Source organism: Nematostella vectensis, chromosome 8 (genome assembly GCF_932526225.1).
Source record: "Nematostella vectensis chromosome 8, jaNemVect1.1, whole genome shotgun sequence".
In the NCBI taxonomy this organism is placed as follows: Eukaryota; Metazoa; Cnidaria; class Anthozoa; order Actiniaria; family Edwardsiidae; genus Nematostella; species Nematostella vectensis.
The window spans coordinates 9,618,381-9,642,003 of record NC_064041.1 but is presented as its reverse complement, the minus strand read 5'-3'; the positions used below and the strand labels follow the sequence as shown (position 1 = coordinate 9,642,003).

The following is a 23,623-nucleotide window of genomic DNA, read 5'->3' as shown; positions in this document are numbered from 1 at the left end:
TGCGATATTGTGCGATCATATGGAAACCACTGCCCTGCTGGCACCACTACGCACGGTTGACCACAAGACAAGGAAAATGTTGGGGAACTACTTCACAGAACCTCCAACCAAGGACAAGGAAAATGTTGGGGAACTACTTCACAGAACCTCCAACCAAGGACAAGGAAAATGTTGGGGAACTACTTCACAGAACCTCCAACCAAGGACAAGGAAAATGTTGGGGAACTACTTCACAGAACCTCCAACCAAGGACAAGGAAAATGTTGGGGAACTACTTCACAGAACCTCCAACCAAGGACAAGGAAAATGTTGGGGAACTACTTCACAGAACCTCCAACCAAGGACAAGGAAAATGTTGGGGAACTACTTCACAGAACCTCCACTCAAAGAGGGCTGTCATTTTTGTGCCAGCGTCTCACCAGCTTTGCTACCGCTGTGTGAACGGGGCCTTAGCTCACTACGCTCGTGTAATTTTTCGAGTACATTTTATCGTCACGTCTCTCGTTTTATCTCTAGCGAGAATCCCTTTATAATCCCTTAAGGTTTTGATGGTTTCACTCACCTTCGCCTTTGCCCTCCGCTGCTTTACTTGGTGGCTTACTCCCACTGGCTGTTAAGACAAAAGAATGCTCGAGAAACGCGACCCGAATTTCAGGACAATTTCACGGAGATAATTGGTACAGATAGAGACCAAAGGCGCAGAAAAAGGGACAGATCCACAGAACAATTGCAGCGCAATTTGGCTTTCAACACCGAACATTTAATTGCGATTAAACGATTTTTAGAGGATTTTCCCTTGGAAAAGCTAGCTGAAAATTACATAAAACTAAACAGAATAAAAGCAAGAATTTGTTCTTTAAGAGATAAAAAAACAAAGTCAGTTTAATGTACACTTATATCCCCATGATGCCCTACATTGTGGGAAAAGGGAATTGCCCCTCTAAAAAGGTAGTGATAACTGCATGTTTTTTCCTACCATCGTTTGATGCTGATGGTGTGAGGATGACCTTGGTGACGGATCCTGACGACTGACCCGCCTTCTTCTCTCCTTCTCCACTCACTATGGATGTCTTATAAGAGGCGGGTGGGGTAACACCACTCCCACTAGCACTAGCGTCGCTCGCATCCAACAACTTAAGAGCTATGGGGGAAAATGGTGTGTCCAGAAACAAAATACTTCACGTAAAAAAGTGCTACAATTTCCGTATAAAATCAGTAAAAACTTAATTTAGTGTAATCTACTTACTACGATATCCAGAATACATCGACAGAATACATCGATATAAGTCCCAAAAATCCCCATTTAGGTAATTGTTATTTCTAATGTAAATTAATACAAGCTGCTAGTTTTACTTTGGCTGGGATCAATTAGGCCGTCTAAGAAATCTGTCATAGGAAGAGCAGCTTCTCTAATGTTCACTTTTAAAGTGGAAAATAATTATTGAGGAAAAAAGCCACAGAAAACAAGAAAAAAAAAAAAAAAACAAGTTTACAAGCCAAAGCAGTAAAAAGTTGGCGGTTTAATGTAGCAGTGGATATGCGAATTAAGGAACATGACTAGCAGTCATAAGGATGAGCAAGATCACAATATAGAAACGAGAAAAGAAAACTGAAATGCGAAAAAAAACGGATAAATCGCATACCGTCTTTCAATTTGTTGTTGACTGGGGTCGGAGAGGAGATGACTGCGTCCTCGAATTTGTCTGGAAATTGATTCAACGCCAATTTGATATCAGTAACAGTAACTGAGGGTGGTCTATCTAAGATGGTCAAATCTTGTTGTTTACATACCGTTGCTCTTGGTGATGCTGTCAATGGCGTCTTCTACTTCGGATTTGGCGGCTAGAAATAGAAAAGTAAACAAACAATCAGAAAGATTAACAAAACAATAAATTTCTATCATCATCAGCATCATCATCACTATTATCGTCATCATCATCATCATCACCACCATCATTATTATCATCGCCATGATCATCACAAGCATCATTATCATCAGCATCGTCATCATCATCAACTTCGTCACCAGCATCGTCATTATCATCATCACAATATATCATCTCATTACCACCAACAACTACCACAAACAAACAAAAATGACAGTTGCAAGACTATTAGCAATACTACATCACGTCATATCCTCAAAAGCATTACTATCACCATTTTTATTATCATTATTTCTACAAGCCGCTCTCACATTTATCAGCCTAACAACTCTACGATCACGTGACCTTACCATCCTGATTGTCGACTTTTGAGATCGGTTTGAAATTGACGTCGATATCATGAGGCATCTCCACTGCTGGTTGCGGGGGCTTGGGAATAGTGTCTAAAATAGATTACATGTAAAATGCAAATGTCTGGATTTTTTTAAAAATTCCAAAACAAAGTCACTTAACAGTAAAGATACTGCTTCAGGCAATACATTTTTTAGCGTGGATATGGTACAGAGCACGGTCCTGAGCTGTCCTTATGCATGCCTTAGTACCCGAGTAATCTACTTGTCCGAAGCAATAGATTTACAATTTACAATTTGTCTTAACCCGACCATAACCAAGGACAGTGTCGTAGCAGACCTCAAAATATTAGGGGACACAATACAGAAATATTAAGAAAATATTTAGGGGCACGGCCACGCCCCTACTGGTCATTTGCTTGTAATTCTAGAAAATATTGGAGGGGCACGTGCCCCCCAGTGCTCCACTCCCTGCTACCGCCCTAAAGGGCAATATTTCACGTCCACATCGGACACTTGTCAACGAATACAAAATAATAATAATAATAATTTACCATAATTATATGCCACACATATTAAACGAAATCTTACTTTTAGCAACCGGGACGTTCATCAGTCCTTGGTCCATCTTGTTGGTAAATGTCTTGATGCCGGCATTCTCAGATATCTTGCGCAGCTCCTCTGTGTCAAGGTAAGGAAAGCATGTCACCAAAATCAGTTTAGAGTTTAATTAAAACCAGGTTCGTAATCTGCCAAAAGCTCCCTTTCCTCTCCCCTCCCTCCCCTCCCTCCCATGAAGAGTATGTAAGTAATCCCCTTTGAATTTTGTGATTAAAGGCTTGTAATTGACGGAAGCCTAAGGGTTAGCCTGTAAAAATACTCCTTCGTTCTTTTGCTACATTCTTATATACTGGGCCAAAGCTATGGAAGAGTTCCGGTCTAATAGTAAAATGATCTAAAATGTCTTTTATGGATTGATCCATAGAGCCACCCCTCCCCCATCCCTCATCCTACAGCATTATATCTGTTAGATCACCATTTGGCCATTTATTGCCACTAGTGCTTGATGGCCTATGGGTACAGTTTCGGACGACAGAGCAAAAAAATGGCAAGAAATTTTCCAATTCTCAAAATATAAACTCAAGATTTCGCATACAAGGAGTTCCTCTGACAAAAAGCTTAATTCCAAATTTTACAGAAATTTAGAAGATATGAAATTTAGATATTAGCGAGCAAAATTGGCTTAATTTCTGATCAGAGCCCAACTTCTCCCTAAAAACGAAGGAGAATTCATACTTTGAACATTTGAAAATTGCACTTCAAGCCTCATATCTCGAAGACGAATCCATTAGAAAAAAAAACACTTTTTAATATGTTGGTTTACATAACATAAGGAACATCTAAGCAAAAATTCAAGCTTACCGAAGTTAACCAGACCTTATTGTGGGAAAACTTGCCATTTTTTTGCTCTGTCGTTCCGGATAGTATTGGGTACTGGTTGCATTGTTTACCTGGGGTGGTGCCGGATGTATAAGTGGCCACAAATCCAGACTTTGTCCGTCCGATTTGTGGACCTGTTCGGAAGCTTAGCTTCATTTCATTTGAATCCGTACTGAATGCATCGGGTATCTGGCCGCCGCAAAGTCGGCGAGTTGTACCGGTGTTATCATGGAACATCAGGTAGTCGTCATCGCAGCTAGAGGAAAATAGAACATATATTTAAGGAGGCAAAGACATACTGGATAATGAATAGGCGCCTTTGACAGTGCATAAAAAGGCAAGTTTTCCTAAAATAAGGTCTGGTTAACTTCGGTAAGCTTGAATTTTTGCATAGAGGTTCCTTATGATATGTAAACCAACATATCAAAAAGAGTTTTTTTTTTCTCTAATGGATATGTCGAGATATGAGGCATGAAGTGCAATTTTCAAATGTTCAAAGTATATGAATTCTCCTCGTTTTTAGGGAGAAGGGGGTAAACTCGTGTGCAACAGACTGGTTAAAAAACTAAATGAAAGCATTACCGGATGAAGGACCAGCCAACAAAATATTCAAAAAAACAATTTAATAGAATAACCAAAAAAAATATAAACCAATAAGCTAATCAACTTTCTAATCGACTTTCATATTATACTCACCAATCAATGTATAGATATTCCAATATTTCAATATTTCAAAATATTTTTTTTATAAATATTATATTTTAATTATTGTAATAATATATTATTTCTTTAAATATTCTAAAACTGCTTACCACTTAAAAGTGTATTTTAGCGGTTCTGGTAGACAATACGGAATTGTCATGCCGAATGAGTACTGTAGCCAATCAGATCGCGCGAACTGTCGTTGCCATAATATAATAAAGCTCATAACATCTGCTTACTTGTTTTCTGTGCCGATATCGAATGACTGGAACGCCACCTTGATTGGCCCCTTATCCACCTTGATTGTCATGTTGCAGAGCTCGTTGCCGGGATACGACTCAGGATAGTTAGGTGACGTAATCAGTCCGATGGGAGCAGTAAGGATTGCGCCGCATTGATCTAAGAAATACCAAATTGCAACCAGATCGTTAAGTTGAAGAGCAGAAAAACATATGGACCAATTTCGACATTCCACATACCGTTTTTGAAATCGTAATTGGAAAAATCTTTCTAGGTAGGAGATCGCAACACGTCACTATGAAATATTTACTCCAAATTTCTTCTAACTATGATAACTTCTTATCGCATACGAGTAAATGAACATGACAGGGCAATTGCTCTGAATGCTAAATTCAAATTTCATATTCTAACCAAAATAAATATCATTCCTAGAGCTGTACATCTGAAAATGTTTCTATCTACCGTAAAATAATGCTATACCAAGCTGTGCGCGCTGAATAATTTTTGCAGGTGCGCTAGATTATGGATAGAGGGAAATTTAAAATTTTGCACCGAAAACGTGAGAGGACAGCAAATAACTAATCTAACAATAACTTTACACAACTGTCATGTTACCTGTGCAAAAATAGTTTTATTCCAGCCGACTGAGGCTCAGAGATAAGCAATTTTACAGGAGGCTTATAATTTGTGACTGCTAGCGTTGCAGTGTTCTGATTATAATTGCAAATTCGAGCCCGGGGGCGGGAGGAGCTTTTCGTTTTATACCGGAACCTCGTCTTTAATATTTTGTACAATGGCCGCTGGGAAGAGGATTGCATGTCGGTTAGTGGCTAGTCTCCCAAAAAGTTACCACTGTAGAACATTCACAATCATTCACATATGTTGGCAAGCCCTCGCACCTCCAGGGTTTGACGGTCTATTTATAGCACTGAATGACGCCTTGAATCCCTGTCCCGACTGCGACTCGTCTGAAAAAAACTTGACGCACATGTTGTTTCCGGTCGAGATGAAGGGTGCTGGCTGATCCTGCCCGCAAAAGAGAGTTTCCGACCGGAAGTTACCGCATTCACCGTCCATGACCTGGTAAAATTATGAGAGAGAAGTATAGCATTAGTATCACATACATGTCGGTAGTCAGTTAAAATTTCCATAATTTGTCGGTGGTCGGTAAGAATTATCGGTCTCTGTCGATAGTCGGTGAATCTAAGCTTGTATTCGCTCTTGTACCAGATTTCATGTATAAACAAGATCAAGCATTATTTAAGATTGATTAGTAATTAATAACTTATTTGTAATAAATTTATTTTGGATTAATAATTGACTGAAAAGTTTGATGTAACAGGAAATATATAGTGCAGATTCTGAAATGACCGAATTTTAATAGATTGAGGAGGGAAGTAAAGAGTAAACATACCGGAAAGACATGACGGAAAAACCCTGAACATGCGCACTTCGAAGAGATGGAGAAAGAAGATACAATTTCTTACAATGGCCATCAGTTCCTTGCATTCCGTACTGATTTTCCCTTTTAAAAACGCAAAAAATGAGTGGCCGAAATGCACATACCCTGATTTTGGCTTTTTAAGACAATTTTATTTCTTGATTGCCCTTGCGCTATGTATGGGCTCAGGGACGAAAACCTCAAATTTCAATGATGATTTACAAAAAGTTGCATTTAATGTTTTGTTTGATATTACTCACTAAGTAATTTGGGGAATTTCCCGCCTTATTTGATGTGAAATGAGCTTAATGGAAACGTCAAGTCCAAGTCCGTCATGGTTAGCGAAAATAATAAAATGTCGGTAGTCGGCAAATATTTTTGTCTTTAGTCACTTTTTTTTTTCATATTTTGTCGGTAGTCAGTTACTTTTTAAGCCGTTTGTCGCTTGTCGGTTAACCCCATCCAGACCCTGTGTCACGAACTGTGTCTAGAATGAATTGCTTATGCTATCTAGTTACCATTTTTCTAATACCAAGAAGACGAGGAGAAACATTTTTTTGTACTGCTTCACTTACGCTCATGCTAATACCTACTCCTTATAAGGGTGGTAGCACTGTACGTTTATAGTATTTGCATTAGCTGGCTAGCAATTGCTGACAGATTTTATCTCTGTCTGATACATATAATGATAACTGTCTAACCTTGACAAAATCTCCGCTACATTTGTCGCTTGATGATGTCTTTGCTGGAGATGCCATCTGCATTCTAAAGTGCAAAATAGAAAGTGAAACTTTTGTCCAAAATACAGAAGTTTTTTAAAATAGATTTGAAGTTTTCCGTGGTCCATGGTTAAGTATCTGCAGAAATATTATTCCTATTAACCCGACTAAATGATAAAATCATTGTGTCTACCTTTCGAGTGGTCCACGGAACTGTAAAACGTCATGCGCAAACGAGATGCGAAGTAAACGACTTTGTCCCTTTAACTTACGTGTGAAAGTCAAGCTTGATGACTTTGCCTGGAGAGACACTTATAGAGTGGATACACTCTTTGTTATTGGGGTAGTTGGCTGGGAAGTTAGGCGATGACAGCTCCCCGGTGTCTGACTTCAGTTCGCCGCCGCAACCACCTTTAATCAAGGTAAAAAGAATTAATCAAGAATGAGTTTCCTCGAGATTTCCATTCTTTGTTAGCAACGCCAAACTTACCCCTCTCTAAAAGGCTTATTCCCAAGTGATTAAAGGAATGTGTTTATGATTACCCATCCACCTCCTCACATGGGCTATGATTATCCCGATTCCAACCTCCACAGGAAATGAACGGTATGACAAGAAAGACCAAAGACAAGAATGATGGAAAGAGCGAAGAGTATCTTCCCCATTTCCATAGAGACGCATAACATACGACTTCTACCATGTGTTGATTACTTTTCCACTTTCCTTGAACATAATTTACTCATCCTTCCCCGGATATGGTTAACTCACCCTCGCCCTAATGTTTTACTCCCCTGGACATACCCTTCTAACCCTCCCCTTAACAGGGGCTACTCACCCTCCCGTGGACAGGAGTTACTCACCCTCTTCTGGACAGGTGTTACTCACCCTCCCGTGGGCAGGGGTTACTCACCCTCGCCCTGATGCTTTACTCCCCTGGACATATCCTTCTCACCCTCCCCTTAACAGGGGCTACTCACCCTCCCATGGACAGGGGTTACTCACCCACCCGTGGACAGGGGTTACTCACCCTCGCCCTGATGCTTTACTCCCCTGGACATATCCTTCTCACCCTCCCCTTAACAGGGGCTACTCACCCTCCCGTGGACAGTGGTTAGTCACCCTCCCCTGGACAGGGGTTACTCACCCTCCCCTGGACAGGGGCTACTCACCCTCCCGTGGACAGGGATAACTCACCCTCATCTTAACAGGGGCTACTCACCCTCCCGTGGACAGGGATAACTCACCCTCATCTTAACAGGGGCTACTCACCCTCCCGTGGACAGGGATAACTCACCCTCCCCTTAACAGGGGCTACTCACCCTTCCATGGACAGGGGCTACTCACCCTCCACTGGACAGGAGTTACTCACCCTCCCCTGGACAGGAGTTACTCACCCTCCCCTGGACAGGGGTTACTCACCCTCCTGTGGACAGGGGTTACTCACCCTCCCGTGGACAGGGGTTACTCACCCTCCCCTGGACAGGGGTTGTGTACGTTGCAGTATTCCTTGAGCGGAGGTTTCATCATTCCGTCGCATTGCGCTTCTGGTACTTCCAGGAGGTTGCTGTTAACATCTGCCTTCATACACTTGACCGTCCTTGTCTGCTCGCCACGCCCACATACAGTAGAACACTAGACGAAACAAGCATGCAATGATTAACCAGGTATTACAGCAGAGCACTAGACGAAATAATCATTCAGTGATTAACTAGGCACTATAGTAGAGCACTAGACGAAATAAAGATTAGTTATTAACAACGTGTTAAGTAGAGCACTAGACGGAATAAAATCAGATTTAACTGTTCAAACATGCCCTAATTTTAATCTCGTTCAAAGAAAAGAATAGACAGTTACTCTTAAATACAGCTACTTTGCTACATTCCCTTACCGGGCCAAAAGGTTGTGCAACCCACTCAGGGAGACAAGGAACTGTGTTGCACGCCTCGACAGTTGGTGGCCTGGGGTCGAGGCAGAGTCTCTGGTCTACGTCATACTCCACGCCATCAGCAGCAACTTGCATACACTTGACTTGGCGTGTGCGGTTACCGCCATTACAAGTGCGCGTGCAATCCTCCCAGCCTTCCGCCTTCCATCTGGAGACAGAATGTAGCATTTTAATGGTACGTGTATTTAAACGCGAGCTTCATTTTAGGCTGGAGATAAATGGGAAGTCAGCATTTTAATGGTAAGTGTATCTAAAGGCGAGCTTATACTATAGACGGGAGACAGAATGCAAAGTCAGCATTTTAATGGTAAGTGTATCTAAAGGCGAGTTTATACTATAGACGGGAGACAGAATGCAAAGTCAGCATTTGGATGGTACTTGTACCTATAAAGAATATTTTATACTATAAGCTGTAGACAGTATGGGAAGTCAATCTCAATGGTACGTATATCAAAAAGCCTGCCTGAGGTAAAAGGGTGTGTCACAGAAACATTTAAAGGCATTTGAATTGTGTGTAAACACACTCGATTATTCTAAGACTGGAGATAAGTATAGGTCAGCACTTAAATGGTGCGTGCGTCTATAGACCACAGCAAACACAGCAAATAATACAAACAGTCACGGTTTTGGTTGGAAGCCAGTGTCTATTGATATTGTTGTTTTGTATGCGCGGTCAATTTGTGGATTCGCAATGTACTTATTCTTCTTGCGTCATCAATTGTGTGCATATTGTAGTGGTAAGGAGAATCACTACTCCAATCTATTCCCTATCGATACTCACACGGGTGGGCAGGGCTGTCTGTTGCAATGCATCTCCTGTCGGGGCGGTTTCTTTGTGACGTCACACTTTCTCTCCGCCACCGGGGACCCATCGTCGGAGCGTCGACATTGTGCGTATGATCTCTCAGCACCTCCCCCACAGGATACACTACATCCGGTCTTCTCGACCGCCCAATAGAATGTGTCATCGCCATCTGCGGGAGAAACATTTTCATAAAGTTTAGGGATTTTTCATTAGATATCTTTAAATAGGAATTGGGAAATATAAAGGGATTTGAATAATGGCGTTTCGAGACGACGGGAGTAAAGAATTATTGTTAACGCTATCGCAAAGCTAGCAGTTTTTTTTAATGCAAGCCCACGTCTTCTTTCATCGGGTTTGAACAAAACTTTATAAAGAAGACAACCGATCAACAGCTCGTCGTTCAGTAGCGTGTTTGCTTGTTATCCCGAATGCCCTAAAATTCTTTATAATAATAATAATAATAATAATGCTCGTTTATTTCAACCGTTTGCAGTTCTTTTACAACTGAATTACCGGTGGGGTCAGCTAACTACAAAATACATTACACCATACATAATTCATAATAACATTAAATCCCCAGCATATTGCGCTGAGACGAATTTGGAAAAACGGTCCGTGCGACCCGGAACCACACTATGTGCGCGCTTAGATCTTAGGGAGTATGGCGAATTGGAGGATATATCATCTTGACACTAGGGGGTATAAGACGCTCCCCTGTTTGATATTGCTTATGAATTTTCTGCACACATTGTGACGCCGCGCCTCTAAAGAAGACAAGCATGCGCGTTCGAGGGCGTCCTCGTAGCTAAGGCCACTACCGAAAATTATTCCTAGAGATCTTTTTTTTTTTTTTTTATCACCATGTGAGGGAGCCCGTCACAAGAGGTTTGTAAGGAAAATATTTTTTAGGATTTTCGTGGACCGTAAAAACAAAGGAGCGAGGGGAATTACCAAAAATAAGACCAATGTACTATTTTATAGACTCATCAATAGTATATCAGGCGCATACCCAGGATAGGCTGGGGGGGGGGGGGGGGGGGTGGGGTGATTGCGCAGTATTAGAAATCTTATAGAAAGCATAGTATTTAAAGATTCCTTAATAAGAAATGATTCACCTTTCGGCCGCTAAGAGGGGGGGGGAGGGTGCGCGCGCACCCTACGCACCCCCCTGTGTACGCGCCTGTTTATAAAGCTGTTTCGTAGAAAGGATCAGTGTCTTTTGAAAAAGTGGTTTAGAATTAACTCGTTCTTTTTGCATAAGGTTGCCTACAGAACCAAATACCACGCAAGTCCGATCGACTGGATTTAATACCTGTGTTTGATCTGTCGTCATCTGGCTTGGCCACGTGACCTCTTCTATCCACGTCATAGCCAAGGTTCTTGAGCACGCTGATGGCAGTAACAAGGAGACCACCCCCATGGGGCAATGCGTCCTTCTTCTGAGCCGACGATGTATTATTAGCGGTATCCGTCACTCCTGTGCACGAGCTCCCGTCACCGTCACAGACACCGCAGCGATCGATAACCGCTCGGGAGTCTATCACTCCGTCGCATCCGACACGCTATTGATAAAATGGGTTGATGATAAAAAATAATTGTTTAAAAGTAATATCATTTGGTTAAGTGTGTTTTTATCAACGATCGATACCTTATTCTGTAACAGAGATTATTTGTATAGTTTTGACTGACGATGGCTCGAACATTTCGAGGCTACAATCGAAAGACCACAAAATGCATCACTTTCTCTTCTTGGAAAATTTCATAAATGTACCTTAAGAGTTTTGACGTTAAGGCTATCAAAAACATATTACTGAACAGTATAACAAAAAAGTTGAAATAACATTCATATTCTAAATAAAAACAAAAACAAACATAAATTACTTCGAGTAATAAGAAGTTTATTTTATCGAATTATTCTAAAAATAGGGGAGAAAATACGAAAGGACTTGAGGCTCATAGTTACCGAGGGTTTGAGTTACGGTGGGCTAGAGCTATGGAGAGTGAATTGTGGTACTAAAATAGTGGCAACTGTGGTATACTAAAGCCAAAACATAGTTACCGAGGGTATGAGTTACGGTGGGCTAGAGCTATGGAGAGTGAACTGTGGTATTAAAATAGTGGCAACTGTGGTATACTAAAGCCAAAACACTGTTACCGAGGGTTTGAGTTACGGTGGGCTAGAGCTATGGAGAGTGAACTGTGGTATTAAAATAGTGGCAACTGTGGTATACTGAAGCCACAAAATAGTTCCTCCTATCACGCACGATTGACATTATCAACATCTCAAAAAGGCTCAGGGTTGTGGCTCGGCTACCTTGCACTGTCCCATGATGCACTTGTCCGGTGAACCCTCCGAGCAGTCCGTGCCGTCCACAACATTCCCGAATGCGAATCCGAGACCAGTGTTCTTGATGAAGCACCCAAGTATACACCTATTAGCTAGAGAACGGATATTATAGACAAGGAGCAATCAGTAGAGAAACGCACAGAGCTGTGAAATACATAGACATAATCTTCTACAGGCCCGTACCCAGGATTTTTCTTGGGGGGGGGGGGGGTATGCGAAATCCGGAAAAGTGGACTTTATTTTTCCGGGGGGGGGGGAGGGGGGGATGAGTTGTCTGATAAAAATCTGACCGAGCCTGACCCTAAAGAATAATCTTCACGGGACGTTTATTGTCGGACTTGGCTACATACCAGAGTCATCTAGCTTATGCTTTATAGTTTTGTCTTTAAATAGCACGTCCATTGGGAAATGATAAAGGGATGGGGATTTTCCGCCTTAGGTCAAAGTTCCTTGTGCTTGAACGGTGAAATAGTGAGCATGGGTCTGCATGTCGGTAGTCAGTTAAAATTTCCATAATTTGTCGGTAGTCGGTAAAAATTATCGGTCTTGTCGGTAGTCGGTGAATCTATGCTAGTATTCGCTTTTGTACTAGATTTCATGTATAAACAAGATTAAACATTATTAAGGATCGATAAGTAATTAATAACTTATTGATAATAACTTAATTATGGATTGATAATTGACTGAAAAGTTGATGCAACAGGAAATACATAGCTCAGATTCTATAATGGCCCAATTGAAGTGACGATGAAATTAAAGAATAAAAATGCCAATAATAAATTCTCGGTAGTCGGCAACCATTTTTTTGTCGCTAGTTACTAGTTTTTTTCATGTTTTGTCGGTAGTCAGTTACTTTGTAAGCCGTTTGCCGCTAGTCGGTTAACCCCATCCAGACCCTGATACATTCTAGCGGGAAGACACTTTACTGGCTATGTTTTCTTAGCAAGACAGATATTAGAGGAAGGTTTCTCTTCAAAACGTATGCAAAATGTCCTTAAATTTCGCAACGACCGCTAATAGACAGTCTAGAAGTGTGCAATAAATATGTGAGGGTAAGGATGTCTGGTGACTTACACAGGGTCGACGGTTTGAATTCCCAGTTGTAGTACTGATCATTGAACATTTGACTGTCCTTCTCTTGGCATTGGTAATTACGGAAATCCACTTCACTAATTGAACAGGACTGGGGATAATAATATGGAACGAATTATTAAGCGCAATATTTATTGTAAGTTGTTCTCAAAGTTTACCCTGCTAGCAGAGCTTTCTTTCTGTTTGTTTCTATCAGTTCACTTTTCCGTGTCGCGTCTCTGTTCTTTCGCATTCTCGTTTGTTAGACGCAACACGGATAAGCGAATTGATAGAAATCAACAGGGCAAAAAGTTACTATGTCATTAGCAGCGTTGTCCTATGAATCTTTCATTATTATCACCATCATCATCTACATCATCATCATCATAGTAGTGTTAATGGTTTTGCGCAGTGATTGTTGTGATCCCGACGAACGCAGCGAATTTCTAATAATCAGAACTCAATTCTATATATCTTTATTGTCATCACTATTTTCATCAAGTCTCAATCAAGTGTTTTTTAACGAAGACATAACTTACATCAACATTGCAAAGCTTGTATTCCCTGTCTGCGCCTGCACAGTGCTTGCCTCCATTTTTAGGCCTGGGTGAAAGCGGAAATTCATTTAAAACGTTTTACCCTCTACTGTTACAATATACTGTTATTTCCTATTCAACACTGTGTTACTCGACTACTGATTCAAATTCAACACTGTGCGTTGCCGACAGTGCTGAACGTATACGCATGCGCGTGCTCTGGCGTAAACAGGCACAATCGTAGTGTTGAATCGTCCGAGTAAAGGTACGAAAGGCTGACTGCAGTTGCTGTTTTGACTAACTGTACAGCATTAAAACCATACTGTATAAAAGATGACAGATTTGTGTGATAATGAGGAAGTCATAAAGAAAATTATGGCCTTATGTTTGGTCTCGTTTTCTTAGCATTCGCCAAAAGGTGACAGTTCGCCGGTAAAAAGCCGCCATTTTAAAACAAAAAGGCTGGTTTAACCACGCGGTACTGGAACTAGTCTTGCGTTTTTCAGCACTGGCTGCGTTGCCTCCCCCCCCCCCCCCCCCATACAATTGGACGTGCAACAAGCTCTCTACCATGCTACTAATTATTCTAGCCCTGTTATCTGCCTTGCTGTAATTTGTCTCGCAATTCCTTCCCCGGCAACGAAATTAAAAGTGCTACTCACTTTTCGTCAGTTTATGTATTATGCCCATTGCCCCTTTGACTCGTATCATATCTGAATCATACACTTCCCCAGGCCCTTTCCATATAAGGAAGCATGTACTCACTGTGGTTTATTGCAGCGCCGTTCCCTGTACTGTACCCCTCCCCCACAGGATCGACTACAACGAGAGTAGTTCTCGCTCCATTCGGACCAGCCACCATCCATCGCACCGTCTCCCTCGGAGGTGGACGCGACACAGTGACCTCTTTTACACCACTGCACAATCAGAATCAGAATAATTTATTTTTTCATGTGTGAGAGTTAATATAACATAATGGAATTGATAATGGACTTGACATAATGGACTTGATAAGCAGGGGCGGTAAGGGTTATTTTCGTGATCAGTGAACGGCTTTTTATTGTTTATCGTGAATCGTGAATTGCATTCCGTGATTTGTGATTGCTACCTTCGCCATGATTCGTGAATGCCGAAATTTGATCAGCACGAATCGTGATCTATGCTCTTTAAAATCGTGAATCGTGATTTCCGAGTAAAGATTGATCCTTGTCGTCAGTTTATCAGTTTATCGTAAAATGTGATTTCTGATTTTTGAAACTCGTGAAACGTGAGGGACCCCCTTACCGCCCTTGCCGGGATATAGAAGAAAAGACTGATAAAAGAAAATTGATTTGGATTTGCGCCAAGTGACCAAAGGAGCAGGTACTTTGGAGTTGTTCACTATCAAGGTTATTAATAGAATGATTTACAGCGTTAAAGTTGTCGAAATTTTTGCAGTTATTTATTGATACTGCATTTATGACGGATAGACTTTCGTCATACACTTTGTCAGTTATATTTTTAATCATTCTTTTTATTGATCACATAATAGCACATGAGCATGACACAGACATGATTCTTTTTTCAGCACCCCCCTCCCCCCGCCCGCACCCCGCTCATCGCTCATTAACGAGTTCAGTATTAAAGCCGCATTGTTACCAGTTTACTTCCGGTCGATAACGTAACGGTCTCCAGTGGTTTTTAACGGATAACGCGAAAAATATTTCAAAATATTGAAAGCAGTGTGTCTTTTGGAAGTTTCTTTGAGGATGTGTTTGATAATTTAGAGCGGTTAAATATCTCGGATTCTAATAGTTTTTGTCTTTTAACGGTTGAGGTTTCCATCGGACCTCTGGAAGTAAACTGGTGACAATGCGGCTTTAAAGAACAAGGGTGCTATATCTTACTTTGCCTTCACCACATGACGTCCCGTCAGTTGCTGGGACCTGCGCAGTTTTGCATTGACCGCTGCCCGCAGGAACTTCACACCACAGCTTCACGCAAACTTGCTAAACACGAGAGATAATGAACATCCATGTCATGATCTTATTTTGAACCAAATAATCTTTAAATGTTTTGGCCGAATACAAGAGCCACTATGCGCCATGTGCAAGCGATAGCTTTACGTATTCTTTTGGGCTTCTACAGAAACGCTCCAATGCTGTATGTGAGTGTTTTTGTCACTATTTAGAACGTTTCGAAAACTTGGGACTGCGGCATACCGACTTGATAACATTGTGACGCTATAAATAGAGTCGATCCGTGTCGGTGTTAATATCAAGGGATGTCAAAACAAAGCTATTTCACGATAACATGTCCCACCTTTAGCTATATAATCTTCTAATAAATCTTATAATATAAAATATAACACTTACTCAAGCGGGGAAACAAAAAAAGGAAACTATATATCGAGAATTATGAGCTCACTTGATTCAAAATTGTTTATCATTGATCAGTGCCGAACCCCTTTAAACCCGGAGGGGCGCTCCGATAAAAACAGATGGGGCTAGTCTACGGCAATCCATTTTAACTCTAAGGAATAGCACTTTGGGTGTGGTCAACAGAAATTTCTACCCCCAGGAGATAGCAAATTGGGGTGGTAGAAGAATTTTTTAACCCTAAGAGATGGAAGAATCGGAGACACCCTCTTAGAAATAGCAGCTTGTCGAAATTTTATATCCTAAAAGATAGAACGATCACCCCCGTAAACTTTTCTGGAGAATCCCTCATCGGGGCCTCAACCATCATATAATTGGTTTGGTTTATGGTTTAAAACGTCTAAACTGGTTTAAAACGTCTAAACACGTCTGATCTCTTTTTGTCCGATTTTAATTAAATTGAAATGAACAGCTTTTTCGTCCTTATTAGGACTCGTCAGCATAGCATAGCCGTGAACCGGCTATGCCATGCTGACGAGTCCTAAAAAGGACGAAACAGCTGTCCATGGTTGCCGAACTGCACGGGTAATAGACTGTGCTAGCGTCCCGTCTTTGCCTGACTGATGCCAATGTGTGTATGCTAGTGTGCTTTTAAAGTCCACATTCATACAACTCATGTCTGACCACGGATCACAGCTAAGATCGAAATTGTTGGTTTTGTGGAGGGATAAAAACCAGAGAACCCGGAGAAAAACCCTCGGAGCAAAGGCGAGACCAACTAACTCACGTCGGAACCGGGAATCGAACCCGGAACCCAGTGGTGAGATACACAGACACTACAGGGCGACGCTCTGCCAACAGCGCCACCTAGGCTCCCATTAGAAACTGTTCCCTGGACTGTAAGATACAAACTTGTGTATAATTGGTCGATTTAAGAAACTCACTTCTAGGAACTTTGTTCCCTGAACTGTAAGATAAAAACTTGGGTATAATTGGTCGATTAAGAAACTCACTTCTAGGAATTTTGTTCCCTGAACTGTAAGATACAAACTTGTGTATAATTGGTCGATTTAGAAACTCACTTCTAGGAACTTTGTTCCCTGAACTGTAAGATACAAACTTGTGTATAATTGGTCGATTTAGAAACTCACTTCTAGGAACTTTGTTTCCTGAACTGTAAGCTACAACCTTGTGTATAATTGATCGATTTAGAAACTCACGTCTAGGAACTTTGCCCCCGAGCAAAACTTCGCCTCCTGTCCGTACGCCAGCTGGCATTGTTGGTCTTTGTCATAGAGGCGACCGGGGTTATCGAGGGCCGCGGTGCTGATGAGGGAGCGGCGGGTAGGCTGGTCATCCAGGCATTTGGAGTCGTCCGATCTGCAGATAGAAAGTAACTTGCATTAATTAAAGGATACCGCCTTACTGTCTAACCTTGTGATCTATCTATGGGATCACTACCAAAAATCACCCATGCTATTGTTGCTGGCGTAGTCCTTTGTTTTAAAAGATATACATATCAGCCCTTTCTCTAATATTTTAATGTATTTAAAATACAAAAAAATGGAATTCGACTCTGCCAAATTTTCGTCTTTAATTAGACTTCTTGAGGGCGTATTGTTTGTTTTTTTTTCATTCTTATGGTTCACGAACACGACTATTTGGGTCTTTTGTATTTATTAATATATTTTAAAATACTGATGAAGAAATTGATATTTATTAGTAAACTTTGATTCGTCCCAGATTGCAGATATATTAAGTGAAACTATAAAATGATTATAACTTTTTATTGCGACTGGGTCTAGCAAAAAATATGATAATAATAAAAAAAATTCTCTACTTACGCCAAGAACTGCTTGAGATAGTTTCTGCTGCAAGATGACCAGCTAAAGGCGGCCGGTTTACCCGGTGCGAAGGTAGACATGACGTTCTCGCCATCCGCACAGTCCCCGCCGTCGTGGTTAATGCCCATGCTATGAGGAAACAGAAAACAATATTGGGATGCTTTGAATATCATGGTGTAGTTGGGTGCTGTCACGTACCATGCCAATGGTATACCAGTGCATGCCCCGTATTTTGTCCTGGCTTTCAAAATGATTTATTCGTGTCTTAACGCATGCTATGCCCGTTGCTATCTGATGCCGTGCCCATCCATGTGGTTTTCCTGTGTCCTATCTCCTGCCATGCCCATCCATGTGGTTTACCTGTGTCCTATATCCTGTAATTTCCATCACCGTGGTTTACCTGTGTCCTATCTCCTGTAATGCCCATCACCGTGGTTTCCTGTGTCCTATCTCCTGTAATTCCTATCACCGTGGTTTACCTGTGTCCTATCTCCTGCCATGCCCATCACCGTGGTTTACCTGTGTCCTATCTCCTGCCATGCCCATCACCGTGGTTTACCTGTGTCCTATCTCCTGCCATGCCCATCACCGTGGTTTACCTGTCTCCTATCTCCTGTAATGCTCATCACCGTGGTTTCCTGTGTCCTATCTCCAGTGATGCCTATTCCTGTGGTTTACCTGTGTCCTATCTCCTGTGATGCCTATCCCCGTGGTTTAACCGTGTTTAAATCTCCTGCCATGCCCATCACCGTGATTTACCTGTGTCCTATCTCCTGCCATGCCCATCCAAATGGATTACCTGTGTCCTATCTCTAGTGATGCCTATCCCCGTGGTTTACCTGTGTCCTATCTCCAGTGATGCCTATTCCTGTGGTTTACCTGTGTTCTATCTCCAGTGATGCCTATCCCCGTGGTTTGCCTGTGTCCTATCTCCTGCCATGCCCATCCAAATGGTTTACCTGTGTCCAGTCTCGTGTGCTAGTGTCATGCCCAGCATAAGTCCGTTGTCCTGGTTGACGCTTGCAGAGCTCGGGAAGCTGCACATCCCGCGGGTCCTTGCGAGGCCTAACGTGTCACACGGCTGATTCTTGTCTTTGCATATGTTGTACCTATTGGAAGGGAACAGAAAGCACAGTGGAACCCCATTATTAAGAACAACGAGGGACACACAAAACCCTCATAAGGTGGAACACTATTAATAAGGACGCCTTTAGAGATACATCAGTGTGTCCTCCTACAGTTGAACCCCCTTAATAAGGACACCTTTGAGATACACCAATGTGTCTCCATACAGCTAAACCTCCTTAATAAGGGCACCATTTGGAATACGTTTAATGGTTGAGTGGGAGTAAAATAACATGAACCGGGTTTTGCCTCGAATTTAGGTCGGAAACAGGATTTTGGAATACAGGAAACGGGATTTTACCTTTCGTGAACGGGAACAGTGACCGAAATAAATGGATACGTGGACACAACAGCCTGGGAAACAGTATTCCGACCCCATCCTCAGAACACTAAAAATGTGTGAAAAAGGCGCACCTTGTGAAGAGCGTGGCGTAGTCATAGTGATTCTCGTCGTTGTCAAGTGGGTTATTATTACGCTCCGCCCACTTGCCGAAACTCTCCAAAGTGTTACTTGCGTGATGGTTGATAATCAGACCAGGCTGAAAAAGACGCAAATAGTGAGTACGATTCTGAGCAATATATTTTGGAATTCTAGCGCAAAAGGCGTTGATTTTGCCAATGGCCAGCCTTTGTGTTTTCAATTGCGAGATATTTCCTAGAATCTATGCGCATCATTATTGAAGTCGTTGCTCACTTATTCATGGTTATTATGCAATCTTTCTTGTTATTACTGAACAATCGTGTTAGAATTACATTCATAGAATAAATGCGCATTCTTTTTGAAATCATTGCGCAATATTTCTTGGAATTCTTGTGGATCGTTCTAGGAACAATTGCTTACCTGTTGCGTGGTAAGGATCTGCATTCTGCTGACCACGAGGTTGATCGGATTCTCCCCAAGGCTACTGTCTCTTAGAATATTTCCAGCCTGAGAGCATAAGTTGCGTGCGCGTTAGTTTTTGGTCCAGACCTTTGATGAATGATAAACTCCTAAAGCTACCAGAGCTCGGACTGCCGCCATAACAAAACTGGATGGCAAATGAAATAAAACTTTAGCCTCAAAGGTTTATCAATCTTTAGTTTTTTTTATACGCTGCTTATAGCTGTATTTAACCGTTTTTAAGACAAACTACCCGAACTTCACTTAACGTGAATGGCTAGCTATAATTCAAGAGTCAACGCGAGATTTGCGAATCGTGTATTTAGATAATGGCATTCGTAATATAAATGATAGATCAGAATAAAACTTATATGTGATTTGAGATAAATTGAAAAATCGAGGATCTTAAGCGTGCCCTGCTAGTCCACTCTCTAGTTGACCTTACCAGGGATGGAACCCTGGTCCTCAAGCTTAAAGTACTTATAACCTTTCAGAGTTGATAGATTTGGTCAATTCTTTCTATTTTCATCTTCCAAATGGTATGTGGTTCGTATGGACCCTATAAAACGCTATATAAAACGCTATAATAACTCAATGTAATATTGAGGCATTTTGGTCAACCTTCGGAAAAAAGGCCGTGAACTGAAAGGCCCGGGTCCAGTCATTTGTGACGTAGATCGAGATGTCACACAAATTACATGAGAAAATAATCCGCGCAAAAATATATCTGCCGCCGGTTCCCGTCTTTTTACTTATTGCTGAAGATCGTTGTGTGTTTACAAGTTTTACCGTCATCTTTGTATCTCAACCTGGTAATCAAATGATCATTTAACTTCAGGAAACAAATCTGCAAAATTAAGCAGATATTTTGTAGTCTATGAATTGTTTTTTTGCATTGTGCGCGCGCTCTAAATTCGCAATCATAAAAGCACGAGCGCGCGCTGTCTTGAAACCTACAACAAAATGATATTTCCTTTTTTCTTGACTTTGACTTTGATATTACTCCTATAGGTAGCTTTCGCTAATACTAGGAGACCGATTCCTCGGTAAGTAAGCACTGTCACTGGGGGTGGTCACTGCCAGAGGGTTTATTGCGTCCCCCAGTGGTTCTTTTACGTCCCTTCGGTTCAGGTTAATGTAGTGCAGCTTGAAGAGACGGGACCTCCGGTTTAGTGTCCTTATCCGAGAAGACTGGAAACACGGGAGAATAACTTCAACTCACTTGTGACAAATTCGATTCAAGGCAGGAACCCGGAAAAAATCCCCAGTTTGAGCCAGGATTCGAACCTGGGCCACAGCGGTGAGAGGCCGACATATAATTTCCGATTTAAAATTATTCTTCGCTTCATTGTGGGTAGTATTGAAATAGAAAACACTTCGCCAATATTTTGTAGTATTGCCGTCTCTGAATTTTAACGGTTTTAAGGAAAATACGTTGTTTCAGATTTTCCCGCCAAAACTTGAAATTATTCACTCAATGCGGCCAGGAAAATTTTCAAAGATCTGTAGAAAATTCAAATTTCAATCAAATTCAATTCCTTTTTCAGAACTTGAAAGGTTATCTATGCTTACTTTTGGCTAGATTGATATAAGTGAAAGGTTTTAAGAACTTTAAGAGACGGAGCCCGTAACACTGAGCTATCACGCCTCTCTCAAGCTTCTCAACTCCTTTCCTATCTGAAACCACTACCCTCTACCTTAAAGAAGTCATGATAAAGACGAAAACTTGGCACTCACGATGTTGCAGGCTGCCAGGGCGTATTGTTTGGCCGCGTCCTCGCCGTGGAAGTTCGCCATCTTAGGATCCACTACAACTAGTGATTCGATATACTTCTCTGCTCCAGGGCCCGCTGGACCCGACCGGTCATCGTCGGTCGAGCTGTCGTTGAGAGCTCGGACCAAGCGTATGCTAGGGTCATCTATATAATCGAAGGAACTAGCTCAATAACTGGTAGTTTTCCAGGGATTGCGATAGAAAGGGCTTTGATTACGGCACATTGTTTTACCTTCTGTTCCACAGGAGTGAAGCTCTTTCGTCTCTGCTACACGACGGTTGCGAGGGTTCATGGGTAAATCCCTGCGGTATATTACATGTGGGTTTCTACCACTGACCATACCTCTGCTGTGCAAGTGAGCCGGAAGTGGCTCCACAAAAAAAGCTCCTTCTTCGGTATGAATTAAGCCTCGCTTTGAACAAAATCAAAACAATAGTGCTATTGATAGTTTTTCAATTCTAGCCGTTAGTAATGCTGTCTGCCTACCTAGTAATATTTTTAGCCTATGAATCGCTCTGCATATTTGCCTGTTCCTTTGTTAAATATTGTGATAAAAATATCGTTTACAGCGCAGCCCTACAATGGGCCAAAAAGGGTTAAAGCTTCAAACTAAGGCTATATAAGTAATGGCGCAATTTCGGACGAAAACGAGGCATTCCCTGGCACTTTTTCGAAAAGGACAAGAAAAGACCCAAATAAATGAATGGAAGGGAGATCAAAATAAAGCCGGCAGCGTAAAACACCATTCTTTTGTCTTAAAAAAGGAGTTCAACCTTCATTACCAGCTCTTAGGTGAATTTAGCCAGTTTTCAATCGAAATCACTCAAGAAAGTCTGGCATTTGGCAGAGAACTCGGATTTGAAGTGTTGTGTTATTGAACGGGAAACATGGACATGCTTCCCCTGTTGCTACGGCTAATTGTAACTATTTTTGCTGCAGACGGGCGGATTAGTGCCCTGAATGCCTCGTTTTCGTGCTATTACACAGGCCTATTGAGATCTAGCTTACCAGGCCCTGGCAGTTACTCATGGCCACAGTTGACCGTGTGCTAGACCGAACCTTTCCCGTAAAATGACAATTCTCCATTGTATGTCTCTTGAGAATTCTTCCATCTCGGCCAATAACTTCAACTTGGAAATCAGGCGCTAAGAGTCGTCTATTTCTCACAAGGTTCAAATGAAAGTCGCTTCCAAATGCACGGAGCTTGTAGTAAATGTCATCAAAATGGTGGTCAGCGAAGTCTCGTCGTTCGCGTATGCGCTGGTATGACAACTCATGGGCAATGAACTTTCCGTCTTTACTGATTTGTACTGGACTTGTTATATCGTATTCAGGGACTGAAAAGACAATGATGGTGATTTAAAATATCGAAACATCCGAAAGAGCATCGCTTGACATTAATCAATCCTGAAGCTATGTGCGGGCTACTCGAAGGTAATCACAAGGTTTATGAAATATCTACTATTATTATTATATTTTATCCATAAATCACTTCTTAGTTATTCCTTACATGTTAACATATAACTTAAGTTTGTAAGAAAACCTAAAAATAACTACAAAGGATTGAAGTTTTGACACTTATTTATAACATATGCATAAAAGTATCTCAGTTACTTGCTTGTAAAAGCCGCTGAAATTGGGTGTATTGTGTGACTCCAATTGTTCGAGAGCTTAAAAGACGGTGTTATTGCCTTATTTAAGGAGATCGTCACTCAATTGTTCAAATCATGACAAACTATATACATACCATCGTCGTGACTATCGACTCCGAACACAGCTGCAAGGTCTCGCTTGCTCATGTGACGGTGCACCGAGGACGGATGGAACTAGAACAGATAGACTGCAAGGTTAATGCAAGCCGGATAGGTGAAATTAGATGACAAACGAGTGACATCAAGACACACAAAGCGGATAGATCGAGATATATGGACGGGGGTTGACGATAGATTGCTGGTATAGAATAATAAAATAGAAGCATTTAATGAAAAGAAGTAACGGCGTTATAATCTATAAATGTTTTGACTATAATAATAGATGTAACAGGGACCCCCTGTATACGATTTATCTTCAAGATACCCCCTACCAACCCCGCCCCAATGATATTGAAAGCCGGATGGATAAAATGAAATACCAAGAAAACAGAATGTGATTTTGCTCTTATA

The 23,623-nt window shown here is 41.5% G+C and overlaps 1 protein-coding gene across 7 annotated transcripts in view; it reads right to left on the bottom strand.

The window, feature by feature from the left end:
• Window positions 1-23,623, bottom strand: part of LOC5519386 (A disintegrin and metalloproteinase with thrombospondin motifs 6) — a 29,244-nt gene that overhangs the window by 3,910 nt on the left and 1,711 nt on the right. For all 7 annotated transcript variants that reach the window (XM_032364236.2, XM_032364241.2, XM_032364242.2 and 4 more), the window contains 29 exons: window positions 23,209-23,287; window positions 22,470-22,798; window positions 21,693-21,873; window positions 21,424-21,605; window positions 19,648-19,734; window positions 19,221-19,345; window positions 18,641-18,790; window positions 17,682-17,810; window positions 17,058-17,217; window positions 15,367-15,468; window positions 14,246-14,397; window positions 13,484-13,547; window positions 12,948-13,056; window positions 11,841-11,965; window positions 10,839-11,088; window positions 9,503-9,695; window positions 8,665-8,869; window positions 8,246-8,408; window positions 7,051-7,189; window positions 6,761-6,824; window positions 5,518-5,698; window positions 4,618-4,777; window positions 3,748-3,932; window positions 2,828-2,917; window positions 2,237-2,329; window positions 1,792-1,842; window positions 1,644-1,703; window positions 977-1,141; window positions 563-610 (listed from right to left, as the gene is read on the bottom strand). In XM_032364236.2, coding sequence (XP_032220127.2) covers window positions 563-610; window positions 977-1,141; window positions 1,644-1,703; window positions 1,792-1,842; window positions 2,237-2,329; window positions 2,828-2,917; window positions 3,748-3,932; window positions 4,618-4,777; window positions 5,518-5,698; window positions 6,761-6,824; window positions 7,051-7,189; window positions 8,246-8,408; window positions 8,665-8,869; window positions 9,503-9,695; window positions 10,839-11,088; window positions 11,841-11,965; window positions 12,948-13,056; window positions 13,484-13,547; window positions 14,246-14,397; window positions 15,367-15,468; window positions 17,058-17,217; window positions 17,682-17,810; window positions 18,641-18,790; window positions 19,221-19,345; window positions 19,648-19,734; window positions 21,424-21,605; window positions 21,693-21,873; window positions 22,470-22,798; window positions 23,209-23,287 — 4,021 coding nt within the window. The remainder of the gene's footprint in view (window positions 1-562; window positions 611-976; window positions 1,142-1,643; window positions 1,704-1,791; window positions 1,843-2,236; window positions 2,330-2,827; window positions 2,918-3,747; window positions 3,933-4,617; window positions 4,778-5,517; window positions 5,699-6,760; window positions 6,825-7,050; window positions 7,190-8,245; window positions 8,409-8,664; window positions 8,870-9,502; window positions 9,696-10,838; window positions 11,089-11,840; window positions 11,966-12,947; window positions 13,057-13,483; window positions 13,548-14,245; window positions 14,398-15,366; window positions 15,469-17,057; window positions 17,218-17,681; window positions 17,811-18,640; window positions 18,791-19,220; window positions 19,346-19,647; window positions 19,735-21,423; window positions 21,606-21,692; window positions 21,874-22,469; window positions 22,799-23,208; window positions 23,288-23,623) is intronic.